This window comes from Setaria italica, chromosome VII, assembly GCF_000263155.2.
Source record: "Setaria italica strain Yugu1 chromosome VII, Setaria_italica_v2.0, whole genome shotgun sequence".
NCBI lineage: Eukaryota > Viridiplantae > Streptophyta > Magnoliopsida > Poales > Poaceae > Setaria > Setaria italica.
In genome coordinates, this window is record NC_028456.1 from 30,157,270 (window position 1) to 30,177,007 (window position 19,738).

Here is a 19,738-nt window from a genome sequence, read left to right on the forward strand (position 1 = left end):
TAAAAGTTCGTTCGGACATGCGAAGATGAGAGGATCGAACTGAATATCCGTCGGTCAGTCGGGCTAAGAGCCCGCGACACATGCTTGTGTAGCATGTATGTAGCGGGCCGGGTAGCCACTGGATACCATCAGACCTTGGGCCGCGAAATGATTTCAGAGATCTCTCGGCCGGCCAGGCCGAAAACTGGCTGGCTGAGCCCTTGTATGGAACGCGGCGGATCCGTGCAGAGCAAGGCCCATCTGTGGTAGGCCCTTCTGGCGCGCGTACCATTTGACCTGTCTGCCTCGTGCGTGGAGGAGGAGCCATCTCCGCGACGTGCACAGACACAGGCACACAGCACTGTTGGCTGCCTCTCCTCGTCCGTGCCGAGTCTGCCGACTGCCGGGGGAGATTCCGCGCCGGGAGCGAGCAGGACACACGAGTACACGAACACAGGAGCCACAGGGTCAGGGCCCCCTCCCGTGCCGTGCCCGCGGCGCCCATGCTTCGGGTTCGCGTGGCGACGGTGTCCCAGCAGCCCAGCACTAGCGCCACGGGATGGGACGGGACACGGCATCTGCCATGGTTACAGTGCAGTTCCCCTTGACCCTTGTGATGCGATGCCATTGTCGGATTGCCAGTTCCAGCAGCCAACGCGCGGAAGCTACCTCCTGGCCGATCTGATCGATGCCTGCGAGAGAGGCTCAGGCCTCACCGCGCTCAGGGTCACGATTGACCTGAAAACTGCCACATTGGTAGTAGCAGTATACTACGAGGTGCTGAACTGCTGATGCGTCGTGAAGCCGCTGCACTGCACTGATGGTGAGCGGCGCGTCACCTGCGAACCAGCGGCGCCACGCCAAGGCGACGTGACGCCTGGCTCTGCGTCTGCGGCGAGAGAGCGGCCCGCTTCCTGCCTTGCTGATGTGATCACGGATTCAAGGGACGGGGGCGTACGAGGCTCCGCTCAACCACCATACTTTTCGGCAGGTGACGGCAACTGAAAGCAGGAGTACTAGTATAACCGAACCACTCTGCCGTATACAACGCCGTCGACGTGTGCATACCAGCGTCCAGCGTCCAGCGGCAGACAGCGGCGCCGGAGCCATCGATAATTCCGGCATACGTCGGACTCCAGGTAGGTCTGATCGTTGGCAAAATTGGATGCTCCGTTAGCTACCTTCTCCATTCCTTAAACAATGCTAAAATCGGCAAGTTGGGTTGTTACAAGCTCCACAATGTGCATCCCGAAACCATGAGCTGAGCTTGAAGAAGCTCGTAGGAACTTGGCACGGGGAGGCAGAGAGCATCAAGTCCCGAGAGATCCTCGTGCTCCTTTTCAGTGCAAAACTGAAGATATCCCGTTTGAAAGATTTCAAACCAAAACAAGCTGAAAGAAAAAAAATATATAGTAATTCTGTCACTGCCAGTACCAGACATAGTATTTTAAAACATTTTAAATTGCAGTACAGTAGGAGAGAAATCGCATAGCCCGAAATCTGCACGGATCACGAGACCTATATACGGAGCACCAAACCCACTCTCCTTTCTGGTTTCTAGCAGCAGGGCAGGCTCAGGCTGCCACGTCATCCTACTCCATCGTACTGCCATGGACATGAAGAAATTTGAAAACTTCGTGATGGGTCGTGTCTCCTATAGCATAGATACTGGAGTAAACATCACTCTACTCTACTTCCGTTGTAGCGATTTGACATTGCGTATTGATATTACTTGGGTTTTGGAACAGAAAAAGTGCTGTTCAAGGAGCACGTAGCAGTATTTGCTTTTTTACATGGATGAACATTGATCTTCGATCGGGATCAGAGTTACAGTTCAGATATCACCGAAGTTTTATCTGAAATTTCTTTGATCTGGTTCTAAAAACTGGACTAAAAAGATGGCGCTATATTACAACGATCGGAAGCAAGGAAGGCGAGAAAAATAATACGGGGGAAGCAACAAAAAATTTGGGACAAGAAGAATCTGATGCATTATTGCCAGCATGGCCACTGCCTAATCCTGTGGATCTCTCAGCACCATGGCCAGCTTCTCCGCCCTGTTCTTGCGGCCGCCGCCGTCCTTCTCCCTCTCCTTGTCGGACTTCCTCTCCTTTGCCGGCGAGGACGGCATGAAGAGGAGCCCGAAGCCGAAGACGTTGATCACCGGATCCACGCGCACATTGGCCGAGTACGACCTCTCCATGCCCCTGGGCCGCGGCCGGCGCGGGCCGATGCCTGCCGACGCCGGCGTGCTCGAGCACCGCTCCAGGCCGCGGAACACCACGCGCCCGGACGCGCTCACGCGCGGGCTCTCCGCCGCGACAGCCGGGCGTACCGGCCGGCAGGGACCGCGGGGACGCCACGGCGCCGCGCGCGGGTTCCTGCCGGAGTCCGAGGAGGACGCCGAGGACGAGGACGAGGCGCGGGTCAGGAGCGGGTGCGCCGCGCACGGCGGCTCCGGCCGCCAGGGGTGCAGCGACGCGTCCGCGGCGGCGCCGATCTTGTCCGCGGCGGATCTTGTCCTGGACATGAGGTGGAGGAGGTTCGCCACAGGCGCGGAGCGTGTCCGCAGCGGGGAGCACGACGGCGGCGGCGGGCGGCGCGCGTGCTTCCCGGAGTCGACCGAGGAGGCCGACGAGGACGACGAGGAGTCCCGCGAGAGGAGCGGCCGGAAATGCGCCTCCCGGCGTTGCAGGCACCCATCCGCGGCGCACTTCTTGTCGTCCTTGGCCTTCCTGGAGCTGGACACGAGGTGGAGGAGGTCGCGCCACCGCCGCCCAGCGCATCGCGGGGCGCGTGGGGACGTCGGCTCTGACGCGGGCTCGACCTCCAGGCACGGCGGAGGGGAGCACGGGGCAGACGCGGGCGCAGGCCGGTGCAAAGGCACGAGTTTCCCGCCGGAGAAGAGCTCGTCGGCGGTAGAGAGCGCCGCCGCCGCCGCGGGCACGACGCGGAACTCGAACTCGTCGCCGTCCTCGGTCTCAGCCGCCGCCGACGGAGCCGCGGGGCAGTGGAACGTGAAGGGATCCGGCGAGGGCGAGGTCACCGCTGCGGCAGCCATTGCCGGGGGCGGCGGGGCATGAACGAACGCGCGAGGTGGCGTGGCGAGCGGCGACTTAAAACTCGCGAGAGGCAGGGGCGAGAGCAGTTGGTTTGGTTAAGCGGCGGCGGTGGTGGCCGGTGGCGAGCCAGCGCGGAGTGGTTAGCTCCACCGTGTCACGGAAAGTTTCGAAGATATACGAGCGGTTTCGGGCTACCGGGTCAACTGCGCCGCGTTATCCAACCCGGGAAGAGAGCACACGAGGCAGCAGGGAGGAAACAAATCAAACTGGAGCCCGGCGCCATTAGCAGGTGAGCTTATTGCAACCGAGTGGTACGGTGATGGGTGACGCCTGCGGCGTGCCGAATTGAACGGCGATCGAGCATCTGCTTGCAGGTTTACGTCTCCCCATTAGTGAGACACGACGTTGATTTACTTGCTCGATCGCAGCCGCTCCTACTATACGAGCACGTCAATTACTGCTCGGTGTTGACATTGCAGAGCCGGCCTTCACATCACGAAAACGAATTCTTCCTCCGTATTTTTATTTTTTTTACTTCTACTTTTATTCGTCTCTTGTCTCAAGCCTTCGTGTTGGTGTGCTGTGTGGCTGTGTGAGCCATGATTTTTGGGTCGAGTGGTGGAAACGTGACTCTGACGAGCAGCATGCCGTGCCATACAGCCATAGCGTCATGTGAGCTGCGGGGCACGCAGAGGACAAACATTCCGGTTAGTTGGAGCTTGGAGTAGGGGAGCTCATCATGACGCATTTCGTCGTCCTGATCAATTGGGGAATCGCACATGAGGTTTGGCAGACTAAATCGCATCGCAGGAATCAGGATTTCAGCGAGCCCATGCACATTATACTACCACCGCATGCATGTACTGAATGCTAATCTCCATCTCATCAGTAAACTTGATGTGATGATCTTGTACTGTACTTCATTTCGCCGCGAGGATTTGCCCTCGCTGAAAATTAAGAATGGCCCATCGACGCGTTGACCAAGATCTTTTTTTTTCCGAGCGAACACTGACCAAGATCTTTCTGACTCAGCAGACATGCAATGAACAGGTACACTATGTACGCTGCAGTTTGTTTGGCAGAACAATAAAGAGCACGACTGCTGCAGTTCGTACTCCTGCTCTACACGACTGGGACGCCCGCACAAGTGTTTGCCGAAAATTCAGGTGAACAAACGGCCGTCAGAAACCCAAAAAATAATGAAGAAGTTGCTAGCAATTTGAGTCTCTCTCTCGGCAGTTACATTAATCTACTAGAGCTTAATGAGACTTGGCCCTCGCTCATTGTCTTGATGCAACTACCTTTGCCGAAGGACAAAAGGGAAAGGCATCTAGAGCTAGGTCATGTCTTCTTTACCTGCCCATCAATCAGAACTACCATACCTACTGAATCCGTCAGGTACAAGCAGCAACACTAGAGAATGCACTTCGTTCCACCTTTCTCCAAATTCTAACCATATATTTTGTCACCAGTACGTCGTTTTAGCATCCCAATGATAACATAAACATGAGATGTTGGACACTACTTGGGATCTCTTGAAGTGTAGAACACTACTGCTCAACGATGTCCCTTGTTCTCTGAATATCATTCCATGCAGGCACAAAATAAAAGCTCGTGTAGAGACAGTCATTAGTTCTCCATGCATCAATCTCTCGCTGGGGGCAAGGCATGTGAGGGCTATGAGCAAAAGATGCCCTACCATTTGGCCCGCTCTGGCCGCCCAGAGGGAACAAACCAAGCTTTTGAGGCCGTTTGGAACATGGCCTAGCAGCTAGCCTGCCTAATGGCGCCTTTGCTAAAGCTTTCTCTGTTTGTTTATTTATCTACCTCCCGGAAGGCCAAAAGATAGGGCAGTATAATGTCCTGACGAAGAATGTTCGCGGACAAGGGCAACAGCAATCAGCGAAGGCCCCCCCTGCGGCAATCATTTCAACCAGAGTGTTTTCTGATTTCTGTCCCTCAAAAGTAGTGACCTAAGGCATCGAGTAATGCACTATGCAGTGAGCCATCGCTTCAGTACCTCTTCTCACCATGGATGTATCTTGTCTGCATCTCTCCTTTCTCTCTCCCCTTTCTTTTCCTTCAGAAATTTTATCACTGCAAAAGTGATTACTGTTTCCTTTGAGAAGCATGAATTAGTTGGTGTGCACATCTCAGTGGCTGCTATTTAAGCAGTGCCAATTATTATTTGAAACATTATACTTTGATGTATCAGTCTGGCTAGTCTATTTGGTACAACTGCTCTATCATCATTAACTCATAATAACTGGATATGTACGCATCCAACTCGAGCGTTTGATCAGTCCAACCTTAAATTAAATATCACAACAGAAGGTGTCCAATTTTGTTTTTTCTGTTTCAAAGAGGAATTTAATTTTCTGTCTGAACACAGAGGATCTAATCATCAGTAGGATGCTGGGTTGGGCTTACGTATGTTTTGGGCCTCAGTGTGTATGCGCTTAATTTTGAAGCCACGATGTTCCAGTTGTGTTAGTCTGCATACTTCCCAATGGCGAATACAATGTTTCAGTAATTGTCACACTTGCACACAAGTTGAAGTTCTAGAAAGATGCTTGTACCAAACAACCATGAAAATGAAGAAAATTTCCGATTCAAGTTTTGCAGTTAGCACATCTGATAGTGCAAAGTTCAAAAAACTTGATGCTTATAGTCAACACAAGTATAGCTTTCAATTGGTTGGCAAGGAGCTGAACTTTCGATGCAAGGCAAGCAATAATGGTACTGCTAAGTACTAGAAGAGTCCTGAAACATTTTTCTGAAGCTATCCATCGTTGTTGCTGAAGTTTTCCTCATGAAACTATGGTATACGTAATCCGAATGGCCAGCGCAGTTGATTCCTCTCAGCTTCCTGCAGGTCAGGTTAGCTGCCAATTTGGATCAACGGCTACTATCACAAAATAGACAAATAGTATCGGATGTGCACGTGTGGTGTGGATCTTCAAAGATTCAAAGAACATCAGCTCAGAGCAGTTCCGTACGGGCGAAACTGAAACTCGTAGCCTTATCCGAAACCTTAGCGAGAAGTTGACTTGAGAATTGAGATCGATCGCATGCACATGCCTTGTAATAGGGGGCAGTAACAGTACAATCTTCTGAATCAAGTGCAGCACAGTGGTTCAAAGTAGACGAAAAGAAGTTGAAACTTCTGTGCATTTTTTTCAAAGAAGTTGAAGCATCTTGGGAACCCGGGCGCCGCGTCCTCCACTCCTCCCCACTATTTCCAGCCATCATCTCGTCGCGGCTCCGGTCGCCGCGCCGATCGGAGAACGATCGATTAACATGCGAAAATCGGCTGAGACTCGAGATCAGTTCGAGAAAAAACAAATCGGCCGGGACGATTCGCCTGATGGGCCAAACTGCCTCAGCTGGCCCAGGTACATACGGTACTCGGCTGATGGGCCACAGTTGGGCCTTGGGCTATGTGTTAGCCCACCTTATTTCAGCTATGTTGCTGGTTCGCATTTTTATTATTTTTCTTTTCCCCCGAGCGTTTCCTAGCACGGTTTCGCCAACCATGTTTACACAAGTTGAGGCATACAGTCAACACAAGTATTGTTTTCAATTATCACGGAGCTGACCTGAGCATTCCATGCGGGGCAAGCAAATGGTACAGCAAAAGTACAAGTAGGTTCCGAGTCATGAAATAGTGTTTTGAAGCCGCGGACAGGAAAAACTTCTCCAGGAAATCATTTTATATGCGATCCGGATGGTCAACCCGATGAATTCCACCGCAGGTTAGCCGACTGTTTGGATAACCACAGGGAATGCAAAAAAAAAAACAAAAATCGACAGAATCTGCACGTGTGACGTTGCATGCAGGGAAAGTTTGACAATTGGATAGATGGCGCCAAACCTGCAGGTTTTGACCGGATTCAGAGAACATCAGGTCGCACGCCATTTCAGCATGTGCTGAATTTGTGCTTGCAGTCTTATCTGAATTTCATGGAAGAAGCTGCCTTGAGAGTTGAGGCCTCACGCGCAAATGCGCAATAACTTGCAACAGGGGGCAGTAACAGTGCCATGTTCTCATGGTCATGGAAGCGGAGCACCGGGGGGAAGAAAATGCCTCCCAATCATGGTGTGCTTGAACTTTGAAGCACCTCTGGGACTGAAATTTGATCGATCTCCATTCCTTTTCAGAAGTATATGGTTCACAAATTTCAGACTTGCCCACTTGATGGTCGGATCATGTTTCATGCAATACATCACAATAAGCATCAGCATGCAGAAATTTAGGCAGCATGCTACCTGCTATTTTGCATGGAAAAAACGAGGTGCGGAGATCATAGATTGCTAGTAGCAGCCTAGCTGGTAGCAGCCTGGTAGCCTTGCCTCACTGCTTTCGTCAAGCTTGCTCATCGATTAGATACTTCATGGTGGCAATGACATCTGATCTTCCTAAAACTGTTTCAAGTCATAGCATTGCAGAGGAGATGACCAGAAATGCATTCAGGAGAGATCTCGCTTACGTGTTTGCCAGCGTTTAAGCTTACTGCCAAAGATGACATGGATCAGTTCAGGTGTACCTATCACAATGTGCTACCCATACCTACTCCAGCTGCATCCGCACCTCTGAATTTTGACTTTCACAGAATACTGCCCGGATAGGCCTTCTTGGTGAATTCCGCCTCACCGAATTTTCCTTCCCTGAAAAAGACCGACATGACTATCTCTCCAGAGGCAGGACAAACCTAACTGCTTATCAGTACCAGGTGATCAGAGAGGTTCAGAAAGTCATGGCGAGACTAAGTACGGCACATGCGGTTTTCCACATGTTTTTGTTTGAATTCTCCGCGGGATAAGTCTGCTGATCCACCCGTGCGCGCGCTACCGATGATTCCGATGGCGAAAGCAGCCGTTGGTTCGGTTCATAGAGTAGACTTTCCCATAGGCCTATTTTTCAGGCTTTTGTGTTCAAACTTCAGTTTCGTTGAGATGGGTTTCTGCCCTCCTCGCAATAGCATTCCGTGGCTGCTACATCCTGATATCTCCAATCATCTGAAGCCGCCTTCCGAATTCTGATTTTTCAAATATATAACTAACAGCTCGTTATAACAAATCTAGTTTCGGTTATAACAAGTTGCCATCCTGATATCTCCAATCATCTGAAGCAGCCTTAAGAATTCTGATTGTTAAACATATAAGTAACAAGTTGTGGTAACAAACCTAGTTCATGGCATCAACTAAGACAAGTTGTCATTTTATTTTACGGTCATTAAACCTCTTTTGGCTGAAAAAGATACCTGCTGATGCTGAAAATTTCAACTGACTACTGCAAGTAGGGCCTTGTCAACCTGCCCTACTCCTGACCTCTGAAAACATAGCATTTCAAACCTCTCTTGTCCTTCTGAATCAACCAAAAACTGGTTTTAATATATTAAACAAAATCCGTTGGATTTCTCTCGTCGACCGTATTGCAATTTGCACACCTCATTGCCATCGATATCGGTTGAATAACTGCTCCTCTCATTTTCAATGGCATTTTAAAATCTTTCCTCGAGGACCGTAAAAAAACCCTGTCAAACTTCCTTCCGCGGTTGGAAGTTGCCGTACGCAAAAATGCTTGACATGGTCTCGAGAACAGTAAAACTGTTAAAAGTTCGCTCCGCTCTGAGTGTGAGGTGACAGTGCTTGGATATCATCTGATGCCGTCGAACATGCGGATGAACAGACATGGTCGGCTGCTCGGCGCTGTCAGAAAACAGCGTTAGTTGGGCAGATTTGGAATAATTCTCTTGGTGGAGGAACTCCCTTCTCTCATTCAGACATTTCCGTCAACGATTTGTGTTCCTTGAGGAATTCCTCGGAGACGAAAAAATGTTCCTTGAGGAGTTTTGGGTTTTCGAAACTTTTGCCCCCATCGATGTCGCTCGAACGAAAAAACGGAAATGCCAAACCGACCACCATGCGACTACTCCTAGCCCATGCCAAGCTTGATCGGTTAAAACCTGCAGGTTTGCCACGGCGTATGCTTTGCCAATGTCGCGATGAGCTCGTCAGGTCGTCAGTGAATTTCATCAGGTCTTGGGGGGCAGTGTGGCAGAGCAAACAAAACGAGGACAGAGGAGCTCTCCACCTGTACCAAGAGATGAGCACCCGCCCGGGCAACCAATCATCCTGTGTGGCAGCCAGCCAGTCGTCAGAAAGAGACGCGGCTGTCCAGCGCTGTACCGTCAGGGTTGCAAGAGGCCAGGGATGCCGGCGCCGGAGCACGACCTCCCCGGTGTTCAGCGGCATGGATCCCCCCGATCGGACGGCATCGGCCGCGACATGGCGGCGTTGGCGCGCCGGGTCCCCGCCGCCGCTACGGCCACACCCGCGGTCGTTGTCTGTAGTTTACACCTGACACGACGGATGGAGCGCTGGTTATCTGAAATCTGGAGCGGGAGCAGCATGGATCGAGCGTGATGTTACCTCTGAATTATGATCACCTGGTACTACCCGTTTCGATCGACACGACCGGGTCCTTTTCGGCGTCCTGGAATCGTGTAATTTTATCGGGGCTGAACTGTCAACTCAAAAGAAGCGATGCAGGAACGGCGCATGGACGCAGTCTACACGTATCCCGGACGTTACGGCACAGTGCGTGGGAGAGGGAGTGGAGATACGTCTGTTCGTACGCAAGTACAATGTGTACCGGCACGGCTACACCCCCATAGGCCCGTACGTATACAGCCGTAGGAATTGAGAACTGGGATCATGGGGTCGACGTGATTTTTTTTTCCTTATGCTGAAAATTAACCGAGGGACATGGGCCGTCGAGCACACCAGCTTCCTGTCGCTTGACTTTGGCTAATGAGATGTCAACAGTGGCAAACCCTTAGTGACAAAGCTTGGAAAGGCACTTGGCTAGATTTCCCTATTTATACCCGACCCCATCGCGGTGCTCTGAAAGATTGAAACTGCTGAAGAGACTTCGGCTCTCAGACATCTTCGTCGACAGGGCGTGTGTGGTAGCTAGAGCCTAGAGGCTCGGGAAGCCATGAGCTTGATCAGCATGATGGAGGCGCGGCTGCCCCCGGGGTTCCGGTTCCACCCCAGGGACGACGAGCTCGTGCTCGACTACCTCTGCCGCAAGCTCTCCGGCAAAGGCGGCGGCGCGTACGGCGGCATCGCCATGGTCGACGTTGATCTCAACAAGTGCGAGCCATGGGAGCTTCCAGGTACTTGTCTTGCCCATCTTTCTGCAACGATCTAGATGGCTGCAGGCTTCTGTGTTGCACCCATCAACAAGAACCTATGCATCTTGCTTCTTCCACAGCTGTGATACATAGTCCATATAGGAAAATTAGTAATAAAAAATAGTGACCCGAAGTTTCAAAACAATTCAGTGTGGAACAGAAGCATTCACTTTGGTTCTGATTCAGCAAACTGTGCAGTTTTTTTTTGGCAAAATTTAAAAAAATGGCGTCGCCCGGACTCGAACCGGAGACCTTCAGTGTGTTAGACTGACGTGATAACCAACTACACCACGACACCTTTTAATCTGTGATGTTTTCCATTTTATTTGTGTTATAAATTTTAAGAGGCACTCGTCTGCTCCAAGATTATCGAACATGTAGTTTCCTTTCTTTGCATCTTCTTCGCGTTGGTAGCTATGGTTGCATATGACATGTATTTCCTTTCTCAAGGATGTACATGAACTCATCTAAAACTTTTGTGTCGGTATTCGGTACGAAAGTAAAACGTACTCCCTCCATTCTAAATTATATGTCATTTTATCTTCTAGATATACACTATTCTAGAATTAGAAAGAAAAATGATCTACAATTTAAAACTATTCGTGGCTGTTTTTTTTTTTTTATCTCAGACGAGGCGTGCGTGGGCGGCCGGGAGTGGTACTTCTTCAGCCTGCACGACCGCAAGTACGCGACGGGGCAGCGCACCAACCGCGCCACGCGCTCCGGCTACTGGAAGGCCACGGGCAAGGACCGCCCCATCTCCATCTCCGGCCGCCGCCTCGTCGCTGGCGCCGGCGGCGCGGGCGTGGTCGGGATGCGCAAGACGCTGGTGTTCTACCAGGGCAGGGCGCCCCGCGGGAGCAAGACGGAGTGGGTCATGCACGAGTTCCGCGTGGAGGGTCCGGCCGTTGCCGTTGCCGGCCGCCCCTGCTCACCTCTCAAGGTACGTGCGCTGCTGCCTGTGTTGTGCACGCCCGTTACAAGGTGCCTGCACCTTCGCCTCCTCTGCCTTTCTTTCGTGTGATTTGGGTGGTGCTTTGCAGCACGGTATTAACCTCGCACGTCGTCAGAAAAAAACTGTGTTAAAAAGAACACCTGAATTACTACCACGTTTGCAAAAGTCACCGGCGCAGGGAAGCTTCGTTGTTGGAAGTTGAAATCCTCTGCACACACGTCTCTGTTAACTGACAGCTAGGCGTCAGCTGCTCTCTGAAGAGCCCTCATGTTTCTGTCAGACCAAGCAGTGGATACTGCTCTGAACATTCTGATGTGATAAACTAGCTGTGCCACTTGGCAATCATTGGGGCTGACCTGGTCCAGCCCAATCATTCCAAACCTGGTACACATGGCCAATCCGTCAATCCGTCCCAGGGTAGTTCAGTGGTTTCTTTCAGTCGCCATGCATCAGCAGCACTAAATTAGAAGCAGTGTAGTACGTGCGAAGAATTTGAAAAAGATTTGACCGATTTTATACCCGTTCAATACGCCAAGTTGCCCCGTTGTTTTTGCATCGAGATAACATCAAGTTGATACTCCGGCATATATTCAATTGCACGAGTTCCAAATCCAGTTGATAGTCCGGCACATATTCAATTCTACGAGTTCCAAACTTACTGCCAGCCGACCAACCAACCAACGAACTGCATGCGTTTAGCAGGCTGCAGAGAGTTCAGACGTGAGGTTGCCCAACTTTGTTTGATCTAATCAATGTCTCGTGGACGTGTACTGAAGCTGTCCGATCGGTTGCATATACATTTCTGGTCATCTGTACATCTCATTTTCATTTTAAAAGGAAATTGTATAGTATATATCTCACTGTCTTCATTTTTTTTTTTTTTTTGGAAAACTTCAGGAGGACTGGGTGCTGTGCAGGGTGTTCTACAAGAGCAGAACCACCACCGCAATACCAGCATGCCCCGACGAGACGTCGTCACTGCTGTCCGGCGAGCTGATCAGCCTGCCGCTGCCGCAGATGCCGTCTGCTGATGCCTACCTCGCCTTCGATCACGGCGCGGTGGCCGCCATCGGCGGCTACTACCAGCAAGATGACGACGCTGGCCTCCCGGCGTCGCACCACCAACCTGCGCTGCCGCTAGACAAGAGCCTGGCGAGCTTCAGGGACCTGCTGAGCAGCATGGTGGAAGGCGGCGACGGTGGCGGCGCGGTCGCCAAGACGGAGCTCCACCAGGACTGGACGGAGGCGGCCTACGCGCAGCAGCAGGGCGGCGTGCTGCTGCACTCGCAGCCGGCGTGGAACCCGTTCCTGAGCTCTGGATGAGTGCACGCGGCTAGGCTAATGTGTGCGTGACTGCGTGGCGTGGCAGGCAGTGTGCGTGTATAGTGGGTAGTGAGGAGCTTGCTCGTCGTCTTCTCTGTAGCTTGATCTGGTTACTTAGTGTGATCTCTGCCGTTTGTTAGCTGTAGGGTAGCAACCCACACGATGGATAGGTGGAATGGCTTGGTGCAGTAACTTTTGTACAAAGGATTGTTACAGAAAATTACTTCTTTTTTGTTGTACCACAATTTTTAACCCTTACTGGAATTTTGATGAAATTCTATGAATGCTACAAAGGAAACCAGGTCTCGGTTTATATAACTTGTGGCACTTCAAACCACCGGGAACAGGAGGACAGATAGAGAGCGAAGCAAGTCATGATCTAGGACAGTTTTTGGACTAAAAGCAACTTGCCCAGCTTTATTAGAAAGCATAACGAAGCAGAGTGGCAATGGACGACTGTTGGCGACACCAGCTAACACATTACAAATTCAAAATGAGACAGCAGCACAGACTGGAACTCTGCTTGACACAAAAACTGGCATTTATCAGCGTTTTTACATCACAATTTCCACAACCTTTACTTAGATCACTGATGCATTTATCAAAGTGAGCAACACGTTACAATTCTTTGAACCAGAAGATGGCATTGCTCAGGCTTGCTTCAAACACATGTTGACAAGAGATCACAATTGGATCTTTTAGATCCTCCTCTCACTCAGGGATCTTAAAATGTTGGCGGCGTGACCGCGCTCCTTACTTTGAACTGGATGCTGCACAACCAACTGAAGTTAGCAATAGTGGCATAGCGGTGCTAAAGTGCACATAATCGAATATTAGTAATGCAGGGTAGCTAAAATGAAACCATGTGTTTCCAACCAAAATGAACTTACGAAACAAAACTAAGCACTAACGCTGAGTAGCTGAAATAAAACCATGTGTTTCCAACAAAAATGAACTTACGAAATAAAACTAAGCAGTTAAACATATAGTAAGATATTTAACATTAAGATAGTACAAAAGTATGTCTGACGGCCAATTTATTATGTAATTTCTATATAACAAATCAAGTTTCAAATATATAGGGCCTGTTCGCTTCAGCTTATTCAGCCGGCTTATCAGCCACCAAACAGTATTTTTCTCTCACAACAAATCAGTCGTTTCAGCTTTTCAGCTGGCTTATAAGCTGAAGCGAACAGGTGTTAAAACTTTAGAAAAAGTTTATGGCAAGGATTATAAAGTAGTAAATAAGGAAAATAGAGGTAATATAAGAAAAAAAACTAATACCTGAGCTTTGTGTGCTCTGCGATGCAGAAAATCTGGGCACCCCATCTTTGGCTTCAATCTGTCTTTCCATAGGACCGCAGTTCCCTTGGATGTTCATATCAAGGGCGTCAAAGCCTTGCCTGAATTGTTCCACCACCGGTTTCAGCACAACTAACATGTCAATCACGCTACCGAGCGCTAGAAATTCGACCGCACCCTTTGTTTAGGAATGTAGCCCCTGCCATGGAGATGACAAATTGAAGTGAAAATTTCTAGTAAGGTACAATTATCAAGTAAACTTTATATCTCTAAAAATTGGAATGAGAAGTCATACCGCTTCAATTCGTTGAGATCTATCTCGTTCCGAGTAGCATCCTGAAAATAATTTGTATTTCAAACAATATCACTAACACAAGTAAGAGGAAACATCATGTGGCAAGAGTATATCGGTGAGTCTATGCAAAAACTCTACCCTATCTCTCGGATTCAATCTGAGTGGCCAAAGTTTAGGTCTGAGTTCTCTCCTCGGGTTCACTTAGGCTCAATTGAATATAATCTAATTAAAAAGTGGATACGGGGATGATAAAAAATCATTAACACGTACTAGTTGCTTTTTATTTTTCAAATAGCAGAAGACTACGTAGCACAACTGCCGCAACAGCTGATGTTGCTGTTTTCTCCTACTTGCGCATCAGCGCATGGTGCACAGCTACAACCACGCATGATAGATAGATGCAGGGCGGATCCAAAACGAGGCTGCACCCCGGGCTAAGTTGCTGAATCACAACCAAAACAGTCTAATCTTGCCTCATAAATCTCCTTTTGTTAGGCTAAATACCAGATATGTTAAAGAGACTACATGGGCTCGCCCCGGGCTGCAGCCCGGGCCCTAGATCCGCCCTTGGATGCATCATCTCCCTCTCTCTTTTCATGGATGGATCGAGCAAATTAAAGGTGGTGAAACTGAAGTAGTTTGTCGCATACTGTAGATAGGTACTCCTTAGATGAGAAGTACGTACCCTAGAGGAAGACGAAACGGAAGATCAAACATACCTTGCTGTAGCTGGTTGCAGGCGGTGTGGAAGTACCAGTAGGGGAGGAGCTGAAGCGGCGAGATGACAAGCATGCTGGCCCTGGCCCCGGGCGCCTTGCCATCTTGGTGGCCAAAGATCGGAGGAGCGCGGTGCTTGCTGCGGCGGCCATGGCAACACTGACCGATCCATCCTTTAGGATGTTCGATTCGTGGCGATTAGAGATGATGATGAATCCAAGAAAGCAGCGACGAACGGCTTCTGCTCTCCTCCTCCTTGGATTTGGTTTGCTGCTTATTTTCTCTCCTTATATATACCCTAACCAATCGACATATACTCGGGCCGGGATGGGTTCGATCTGTCCATCATACCAGCTCGTGTCCCAACGCGTGTTCGACTACGGCCTGGTTTGGTTTTTTTAATGTTTGCTTATTTTTAAGCACCCGTCACATCGAATGTTTAGATACTAATTAGGAGTATTAAACGTAGACTATTTACAAAATCTATTACATAAGTGGAGGCTAAACGGCGAGACGAATCTATTAAGCCTAATTAGTCCATGATTTGACAATGTGTTGCTACAGTAAACATTTGCTAATGATGGATTAATTAGGTTTAATAGGTTCGTCTCGCTGTTTAGCCTCCACTTATGTAATGGGTTTTGTAAACAGCCTACGTTTAATACTCCTAATCAGTATCTAAACATTGATGTGACACTTGCTTAAAAATAAGCAAAGGGAACCAAACGCCCCCTGCATCTTGCCGAAGAAAAGAAGGCAGGAAATTCCCTGCAGAATAACGAGAAGAACAGAGGCATACGCGACGGGGCAGGCGTGGGCGCTCGGGACTCGGGAGTGGTACTTCTTCAGGCTGCACGAATGCGGTCTGCAGGTACGCGACGACGGAGCAGCGCGCCAACCGGCAATGGCTCCATGCGCTCCGGCCGTCGCCAGGACTGGACGACCGACGAGGCAACCTAACGCGCAGCACGGCGGCGTGCCGCGGCATGGAACCCGTTTATGAGCTCCGCTCCAGATGAGGGCACAGGGCTAGGCTAACGTGCGCGCGGCGTGGCAGCCATCGCGCGTGTAGTGAATAAGGAACATGAGCAGCTTGCTCATCGTCTTCTGTGTAGCTTGGTCTGGCTAGTGTGATCTCTGCCGTTTCTTAGCTGTAGGGTAGCAACCCACACAATGGCTTAATCTACCAACCTCGTAGCAATTCAAAAATCATTACAAGGAGGCAGCGAGTATCGGAACGTGCTCTTAGGTAGTGTTTGGTTACTCGAATGAAGTGGAATATGTATAGGATAGTTCACCTGGATAGGATGATTCTGAACGATATGATACAAGTTGGATGTTTGTTTGTCTGAATGGGATGGTACATAGTTTTGTATGGTTTTGTTTGGTTGCTTCAATATTGAATAGAATGATACAGGATGGTACTTTAGTTACCTGAATAAATCAGGGTATGGTAACCTCCCTATTATAAGTGGTAACTTTACCTCTAATATAATGAGAAAAAATCAGGGTATGGTAACCTCCCTATTATAGGTGGTAACTTTACCTCTGATATAATGAGAAAGTAAATAAAGCTTATTACATAAATAAATTGAGATAAAAGAACGCATCCAGATATAAGCCCAACACTGAACAATGAGTACAGAGACAATCCCGACGCTGAGATAATATCATAGACAATAGTTAAGATAATATCATAGATAATAGTTAAAACATACCAGACCATAGTTCATACATACCAGACCATCAACCACCGAAGTTTCTGTTCATGAGGTTAGAAAAATATTAGGACCAATATCAACAAGCTAACAAATACCACAACACCAAACTTCAGTTCAGGACTAGGTACAACACACAGTCACTAATCGTAAACCGTCATAGATTACAGCTCCAGTGGTAAGCAAAATATTTGGATTGCTACTTATAGATCAGCATCAGAAAGGTGCTCTTGATGTACCTTGCAACCCATATTATTTTGCTTGACAGGGCAGCTTGTAAAAGGCCCTTGCTTGTGGTGGATGGTCACACAAATAAGCATAGTAGTGATTAAGATGGGCTACATCAAATCCAGGGATACTCATCATGGCATCATAAAGTCCCTCAGGAATGTCACCATCACATTCCATCTAAAGTAATGGCTTTGGTGACATTTGTTATGGCTGCTGCTAAGTTCCCAAGGCTCTGGCTAATCATAGTCACCATGGCAATGTTAGGATCTTCAACAGTGACCTTGGCCTTCTTTGGTGGTGGTGGTTTAGTACATGAGGACTCCCCACCAGTATTGTTGGTAGAAATTGTCACCTCATTAGGCATTACCCCTACTTGATCATTTGTAGGTGAAGCATCTTCAGTGTCTTTTGGTGCATTCTCCGTTTCAGTAACCTCGGATCATTTGCTCTCTTGGCATATGCACTAGTTGCCAAACTATTGTCAAAGATAGTGGCCATCTTATGGTAGTGCTCAATTGAAGTGTTTAAGTAGTTGGCATCCTCACGATGGTCCTAGTAGGCAGAATACATAGATGCCATGAATTTTAGTAAAATATTAAGTATGGCAACAATTTCAACAAACCAAGAAGAACATATGGTAAAAATTTCAGTCCAGTAATAACAATCATATGGCAAGTAAACTAACCCGAATATGACCAATGTAATGCTTGCTCTCAAGTGTTATGGTGCAGCTTTCTTTATCCCAATTAGCTCCACTCAAGCTTTTCAGCTTCACAATCTTTCCATAAATCTTATTCCACTTTCTGAAATGGTTTCCACCTTGCGTACCAGTGACAAGAACACCCAGACACTCATTCAAAGCCCTTGCATAGACATTCAGATGAACTTGCTTGAAGCCTGAAGAGGTTCTAGTGCCACTAGCCACAAGCTGAGATAAGTTGACATAGCACTTGTCCATTGAATTGCACCTCCACCATGTCCAGCCAAGTTATCCCCCTAATGTTCTTGGTCCATCTCCTACAACATACAAAAGAAACACAAGAATTCATAATATAGAAAAATTATTCATATTAAATCAGTAAGGATTCATATTAAAACAACACAAGCATTCCTATTAAAACGGTACAATGATTTATATTACAATATCACAATGGTCTCCACTAGGCACAACACAATGGTTCATAGCTGGTACATAAATTCAAGAAGATAAACAACATAACGCTCCACTACATAGCTGGTACATAAATCTGAAAAACAAAAAATAGTTCATTGGTACAAAAAAAAAGCACACTATTAATGTCCATAGTGATTTTGACGATCTTCTCACATTGCATCAGCAATCAATTGCCTGTTATCCCATAAACCTATGGTCATTTGCTTGCTGCCTAGTTGTCCTTCGAGGGTTACGTGTCCAATTGCTCTCCGGTAGAATGAAACGGTCTGTTCCTTGAGAAATAACCCAATTGTGAAGGATGCAACAAGCTAGGACAATATCAACTTGAGTGCGGAAGGGGAAAATGGGGTTGCATCATCAAGAATTTCGAATCTCCTCTTGAGTGATCCAGAGGCACGCTCTATGGTCACCCGTAGAGAAGAGTGCCTAAGATTGAACAACTCCTCAACATTTTGTACAAGGTTGTTCCTCCGCTCATTCAAGTGATACCGTACAACACGGAATGGTGGCATGAATCCAGGTTTGGCTCCATATCCAGCATCAACTAGGTAGAATTTTTCTAAGATATTGCCAAAATGGTGATTAAATAAGGTTCAATTGGTATGGGCATAAATATATAGAAACAATTATGTTACCATGCGGGACACGTAGTCCATTCTTGGTCTATTGCATTGGCTAAAACCACTGCATCATGTGCTATCCCCTCCCAACTAGCCAGCACATATGTGAATTTCAAGTCAAAATCTACCGCTACCATAACATTTTGGGTAGGAAATGATTTTCTACCATGAAAGGCTGCTTCCATATACTTAGTAACTGATGCTCTTATATGTGTTCCATCAATAGCACCAATACAATCCTATTGTTCACATAACAAAAAAAATCAGAAAACAAAAGTTATGACCGTATATCCCTAATCTAGGTTTTTTTTGTCATACCTTGAAGTATGGATCCCATCTCGGGTTCCCTGCAATTTTGGCTGGGGTATCCAATGAAGGTGGCCGAATAAGATCATTGCGTAGCTCGCCTATGGTACGGAGGACTAATCCAAAGTACCGGCTAACTGTTTCATCTGACCTATTGAAATTAGTACCAACTAACTTATTTCGTAGGTTGTGGCCAACTTTATTCAAGAACAATGCAACTTGTTCCTCAATGTACACATGATTAGTGTCACGTAACAGAGAGCGTTCCCTCAAAACTTAGCACAGCCAAAAAATGAAGTTCTCCTAAGCCTTATTATTTTTGTGCAGATCATATCATCCCTGTAGATCCTTGTGTTAAGATACTCAATCCTAGACTTATCCCTCTCCTCCATTGGCCCATAAGTAATACATTACCTCTTATTGCTTAATAGTCTAGACGCCACAAACAAAGCCACCGTACACGAAACTGCATATGCTGCTGCTGCAGTAATAAGCATCAACAATTTTCTCCTAACGAGCTTCCTGTGGTCCATCTACATTACCCAAAACAGTACGAAACATGTATCAAGATTTTTAGGGATAAGAGAAATTAAACATTCATGCTAATCTACTGCATTGAACAAATTAGTTTTGCACGCATGCTATCACGTGAAGCTTGTATTGGACGACAGCAAATCAGTTTGCAATAAAAAAATCAGCAAGACTGAATCGCATCTGTATTAGGCCTGGTTTGGTTCCAGTGACTTATTTTTAGCACCCGTCACATCGAATGTTTAGATACTAATTAGGAGTATTAAACGTAGACTATTTACAAAACCCATTACATAAGTCGAGGCTAAACGGCGAGACAAATC

General features: G+C 47.9%; 2 protein-coding genes and 1 non-coding gene across 3 annotated transcripts; 1 reads left to right on the forward strand and 2 right to left on the reverse strand.

Moving 5' to 3' along the window:
* Positions 1 to 1,697: 1,697 nt before the first annotated feature.
* LOC101759946 lies at positions 1,698 to 3,412 on the reverse strand. Its single transcript, XM_004976773.2, has one exon. It carries the CDS (start codon positions 3,038 to 3,040, stop codon positions 1,994 to 1,996), a length of 1,047 nt encoding a protein of 348 aa, XP_004976830.1. The 5' UTR covers positions 3,041 to 3,412; the 3' UTR covers positions 1,698 to 1,993.
* Positions 3,413 to 9,948: 6,536 nt separating this feature from the next.
* On the forward strand, positions 9,949 to 12,777 carry LOC101760356 (NAC domain-containing protein 21/22). The gene is made up of 3 exons (XM_004976774.3): positions 9,949 to 10,225; positions 10,873 to 11,186; positions 12,096 to 12,777. The coding sequence occupies exons 1-3, from the start codon at positions 10,045 to 10,047 to the stop codon at positions 12,519 to 12,521; spliced, it is 921 nt and encodes a 306-aa protein (XP_004976831.1). The 5' UTR covers positions 9,949 to 10,044; the 3' UTR covers positions 12,522 to 12,777.
* Positions 10,468 to 10,541, reverse strand: TRNAV-AAC. Its single transcript has one exon. It is a non-coding gene; the product is annotated as a tRNA-Val (tRNA).
* Positions 12,778 to 19,738: the final 6,961 nt, after the last annotated feature.

What these genes read in the sequence shown, in the direction of transcription:
- LOC101759946 (XM_004976773.2), bottom strand. Translation starts at nt 3,040, where the DNA reads ATGGCTGCCGCAGCGGTGACCTCGCCCTCGCCGGATCCCTTCACGTTC.
- LOC101760356 (XM_004976774.3), top strand. Translation starts at nt 10,045, where the DNA reads ATGAGCTTGATCAGCATGATGGAGGCGCGGCTGCCCCCGGGGTTCCGG. An exon ending in CGAGCCATGGGAGCTTCCAG is followed by an intron (nt 10,226 to 10,872) that starts GTACTTGTCTTG and finishes TTTTTATCTCAG; the next exon opens with ACGAGGCGTGCGTGGGCGGC. An exon ending in GCCCCTGCTCACCTCTCAAG is followed by an intron (nt 11,187 to 12,095) that starts GTACGTGCGCTG and finishes GGAAAACTTCAG; the next exon opens with GAGGACTGGGTGCTGTGCAG.